General features: G+C 39.9%; 1 protein-coding gene across 1 annotated transcript; it reads left to right on the plus strand.

Moving 5' to 3' along the window:
- The first annotated feature begins 255 nt into the window (after nucleotides 1-255).
- LOC102479241 (40S ribosomal protein S26-like) lies at nucleotides 256-598 on the plus strand. Its single transcript, XM_014586190.2, has one exon. It carries the CDS (start codon nucleotides 285-287, stop codon nucleotides 510-512), a length of 228 nt encoding a protein of 75 aa, XP_014441676.1. The 5' UTR covers nucleotides 256-284; the 3' UTR covers nucleotides 513-598.
- The last annotated feature ends 4,735 nt before the right edge of the window (nucleotides 599-5,333 follow it).

Raw genomic sequence — 5,333 nt, forward strand, 5'->3', positions numbered from 1 at the left:
AACATAAGATAGCTCTGAGTGAAGCAGATTGCTCTCCATAATGTGGGTAGGCTTCTTCAGATAATTATTGACAGAGCAATTAAGAGCAAACTTGTAAGTGAAAAAAATAGGAAATCTCAACAAAGAGAGAAACATCTCAGCTAAGCAATGAGAAGTATAAAGAACCAAATGGGAGTTTAAAAATGAAAAACTGGCTCTCGTGGCCTCGCTTTTGCGATGATGAAGAAAAGAAGGACCAAAGGCCGTGCTAAAAAGGGCCTGGCCATGTGCAGCATATTCGCTGCATGAGCTGCGCCCGATGCGTGCCCAAGGACAAGGCTATGAAGTTTGTCATCCAAAACATGGTAGAGGCCGCAGCCATCAGGGACACCTCTGAAGCAAGTGTCTTCGAAGCCTATGTGTTCCCCAAGCTGTATGTGAAGCTACATTACTGTGTGAGTTGCGCCACTCAGAGCAAGGTAGTCAGGAACCGATCTTGTGAAGCTCACAAGGACCGAACACCCCCACCCTGATTTAGACCTGCAGATGCTGCCCCTCACCCTCCACCAAAGCCTGTGTAAGGAGCCTAGTCTATAAGGACTGAAGAAATGTCTGTCCTCTGGGGAAAAAATAAAACGCCGATTATACATTAAAAAAATGAAAAATTGTAACAATGAAATTAAACTCAACGGATAGTTTAACAGCAGAATGGAGAAGACAGAAAAAAGAAACAGTGAACTGGAAGGTAGAATATAGAAATGACTCAACTTGAACAAAAGACAGAAAATATACTGGAAAAAAAGGCTAAACAGAGCCTCAGGAACCTGTGGGACTATAACAAAAAGTAGCTCCCCTCCCCCCATTGGAGATATGGATAAAGAGGAGAGAAAGGTGGGACTGAAAAATAACTCAAAAAAAGAAAAACACAGAAAAAGTAGCTGAAAACTTCCCTTATTTGGCAAAAAACATAAATCTATAAATTCCAAAAGCTGAACAAACACCACCCAGGATAAACCAAAAGAAATCCACAGCAAGACACACCCTAAACTTCTGAATACTAAATATAAAGAGTAAATAAATGGTGAACTGTGGTTCTTCTTTGCATTTCGTTTTTAGGAGGGTAGTGGTGTAGTGGTTGGAAATGCAGGAACTCTGGTCAGGGAGACCTGGATTTGAATTTAGGTTTTACTACTTCTAACACGTTCACCGTTGTCAAATTCCTAAATCCCTTTGCCCTTCAGGCTTGTTATCTGAAAAACTAGGATAATATGCTTCCCTTATCTTGTGCAACTATTGTTAAAGATTGAGAAAATGGATATAAAATTAGGTGGAGTTTCTATGTTCTTTAGGCTCGCTTCCTTCCTTTCCAGGAAATGTATGTAAACTCAAGCAAGAGTTTCTATTTTATAGTCTTGAGACCAAATTCTTTCTTCTTCCAGAAATCTCAGTTTTCGCCCTCTGGGCCTCCAGTTTATCTGAAGAAGCCTACCCACATTATGGAGAGCAATCTGCTTCACTCACAGTCTACCCATTTAAATATGAATCACATCTGTGGCAAGCAGGTGCCATGGTGGTAAAAACACTGGACTGCCACATGGCCCACCGTAGTCTGAGTCCCAGAACTGGTGGCTTGCTTTCCCACTTTCTCTCACTCTCCTAGGTTAGTGTTTATAGCAAATTTAAAAATAATAATCATAGGAACCAGCAGTTGGCATAATTGCTATGTTGCTGGACTCCCATGTAGTCGACTGCAGTTTGAGTCCCGGATCCGGTGGCTTAAACTCACGCTGGGCATGTGTGTGTGCATACCCAAGATCCTGAGAGGAGTATAGAGGAGAAGGAATTGAAGCATGGCCATCCCCCCTAGGTGATGATTTCTCGCTTTCTGTATCTCTGTCTCTCTCTGTCCTTCTGGCAAGTGCATGCACCTTATAGCAAAAACCTCTCCAAAAAAGAAGAAAAAATAATAATCATAATAAATAAAATTAAATAATTGTTAAAAATAAATAAATATCTATAAGATACATTGACAACAATATCTAGATTGGTGTTTGACCAAACAACTGGGCACCACAGCCTAACCAAGTTGATATGTATATAATTAATTATCATATATAGACAAAAAAATCTTACATTTATCCAAGTTGTATGCCTGTTTTTTTATTTTTAATATATTTTTTTAATTTCAAGTAAAGCAGTTTTAACTTTAACAAATCAAAATCAAAGAAATGCTAAGAGAGCTTTGCTTAAAATTTAAAGCCAGGAAACAGGTTAGGATTCTGTTCAAATAGTAGGTACAAGGGAACCAGCAGTTAGCGTAATGGCTATCTCGCTGGACTCCCATGTAGTCGACCGCCATTCGTGTCCCGGACCCAGTGGCTTAAAACTCACACCGGGCGCGTGTGCGTGCGTGCCCAAGATCCCGAGAGGAGAATGGAGGAGAAGGGATTGAGGCGTGATCATCCCTCCCGGAGGGTGATTTCTCGCTTTCTGTCTCTGTGTCTCTCTCTGTCTGTCTGGTGAGCGCCTGCACCCTGTAGCGAAAACCTCTCCAAAAAAATAGAAATAAAAATAAAAAAATAGTAGGTACTTGAACCTATCAGCAGCTCAATATAAGACAAAAACCCTTAAATCCAGAAAACAAAGCATAGAAGAAAATCAGTAATGTTTAGTCAAAAGTCATAAGATTCTATTTCACCAGTTCAGTCTCATGTATGCCATGTATCTTCTGCTGTGGTCCGATCTTATCAATTAAATTCAACTCCAGACTTGCTCCTACTGTTAAATTGGCCATTTTCTTAGTTGTTTTGAACTCTTATTTCTGTGTGTCTGTATTTAGTTTTCCTGGTATACCACTCCCTTTTATTTAATGCCTGTTTTTATGTTCAAGATTTATTATATGCAAGTTTTCTACCCTAGACAGCTACATAGGAGCATAACATACTATCCAAAACTGAAATATTAAACTAAGCCATTCATTCTTGTAAACAGCACAACTTCATGTACTATTTCTTTTGAAAGTTCAGCTGTATGACTCTGCTAACCTTGAGTAATTGTCTAACACGTTACTTAGAGTGGTGGCAAGGTCTTCCGATGGTGAGGCTCACAGTACAGTTTCTGGCATGCACTGCAGAAATACTTATGGGCAATTTCTTTTCTCCTCACATGAACGTACCATCTACTTAAGTTGTGATGGAGCCAATTTTCATTTTGTCAGGTATGCATGGAGGCATGTGTGGAGTCTGTTTAAACTTATTATGTGATGATTTAATGTCATTTGTAGATCAGTCCTGAGCTGACCTGGCCTGTAACTGGCTCTGCTACAATATAATGGGTTGGTAAGTTGCAAAAACAGAGAGGTGACTGTTTCCTGAGGAAATCTAAACTGGAAGCCCTGTGCTTCTGGCCTAGGCTGAAGAAAATGCTTAAGAGACAGAAATCTAGAGGGAGGCAAACATTCAGAAGGGAGTTCTGAGGCAGTGGTTAAAGAACCACATGTGGAGGACCACAGCTCAAATCCCAGCCCTCATGGCTTGAAAAATGCACTGGGCACATATGTGTGGTGCCTGAAATTGTGATGGGATGGTGAAATGGAGAGAGGAACAAGGACTGCATCTTGACTATGCTGGGGTGGGGGGGGTGTTTTCTCACTCTCTCTAATGAGTGCATGGGCCTTTAGACAATTTTTAGAAAGGGAGGGGGACGCAATACTTTATTTCTGTTGCTCAGATATAGAAAAACCCTTAAATATAAATGAAGTAATTTTAGTGAAAGTTTGCATTGGCAAAAATTATGAGAAATCTCAAATAGTAAAAAGAACACAAATGGACCAATTTTATGTGAAAAAGAAAGAGTAAAATCACAGTCACTAAATAGAGTTGGAAGGGCATTGGAATCACCTAATTCAACCTCTTTGTTCTGAGCCTAGAGAGGTGCTATGCTTGCCAATTAATTAATTAGTTTCTGGATAGTGGAGAACCAAGACAAAATCCATGTGTCGTGGATCCCAGCCCAGGATTCTTTCCATCATATACCATGTGAAATTATTCTTCAATATTTTATTCTTTACAAAATTCCTCTAAAAATAGCTTTGTAAAAATGAAATTTGCTGGGCCAGCTAGTGGCGTGGTGGTTAAAGCGGCTGGATCCTACATGGCCAGCTGTGTGGGTCTTTGAGTTCTGGACCTAACAGCTTAAAGAACATGCTAGCTCTGTGTCCAAAATCCCAATAGGACAATGGAGAAGAAGAGATTGCAGCATGGCTGATTGCCCTGTGGGGTGCTTTCTCATTTTTTCTCTCACTCTCTGTAATGAATGCATGTACTACATATAGCAAATTTAAAAAGACACTAAAAAAAATTTGCTTTAAATTATAAAACTTTTGATGTAGGGCAGGCAAATACAAACAGTAGAATGCCAATATTTGGTTTTGTATATGCTATTTTTCTCTAGGTGCTTTCATTTTTGCCATGGTTTGGGAGCTTCTGTTGGACCTGAGTACCAGTAGACATTGAGGATGAAGTCTGTCCCCAAACTCGTCCACTTAACTAATGCTTCCTGAGTGCCCACTGTGTGCCAGGCAGTATGCTAGACACTGGGGTAACTGATGAATAAAATGGTTTTTCCCCAAGGGACTGAGTGTAGTTGGAGAAAAGCATATGCCATCAGATACCTTATGATAATGATAGCATTAAGTGTTGTAATAGTGAAGCAATACAAATATAGTGCTCTAGACTCTAAATAAAATCTGCACTTTCACAAGTTTAAAAGAGTTTCTTAGAGAAACAGTTTGAAATAGTCTAAGAGGAGTAGTACTTATCAGGCAAGGGAGAGAGAGACCTTCAAGGTATGGTGAAGGACCCATTGGAAGCAGTTCAGGCAATGGCTGGGTTAGGAGACAGGAAAAAGTTGACGTGGTAGGAAGAGAGGGCAGAGATAGGGTTTGGGTTAGTTGGGAAGGGCCTTGGGCTATATGCTAAGGAGTGATCTTTCATGAAGAATTTTACTAGGAAAGTGAAAATATATGTAATACAGTATTCTACCACAGAAGATTTCAAAAAGAGAGGATGGAATTTGATATATTCATATTTATTTTTCTAAAAGGCAATGCTGATCTTGAGTCACTTCACTTAGGAAAGGAGAAAGTGCCTGGTAAGTTATATAGCTAGATATAGATATGAAATGCTTATTATTTATTACTATTACTTTTTTTCTTTTCTTTTTTTAATTTGACCAGAGACACACACACACACAGAGAAGGAAAGTGAGAAACCAGCCTCCAGGTCCGGGTTGAACTATGGTTGTCCTCATGGGAATTCAGTGCCCACAACCACCACGCCACCTGTTGGCGGCTA

The sequence above is a fragment of the Tupaia chinensis genome, unplaced genomic scaffold, assembly GCF_000334495.1.
Source record: "Tupaia chinensis unplaced genomic scaffold, TupChi_1.0 Scaffold000117_2, whole genome shotgun sequence".
NCBI lineage: Eukaryota > Metazoa > Chordata > Mammalia > Scandentia > Tupaiidae > Tupaia > Tupaia belangeri.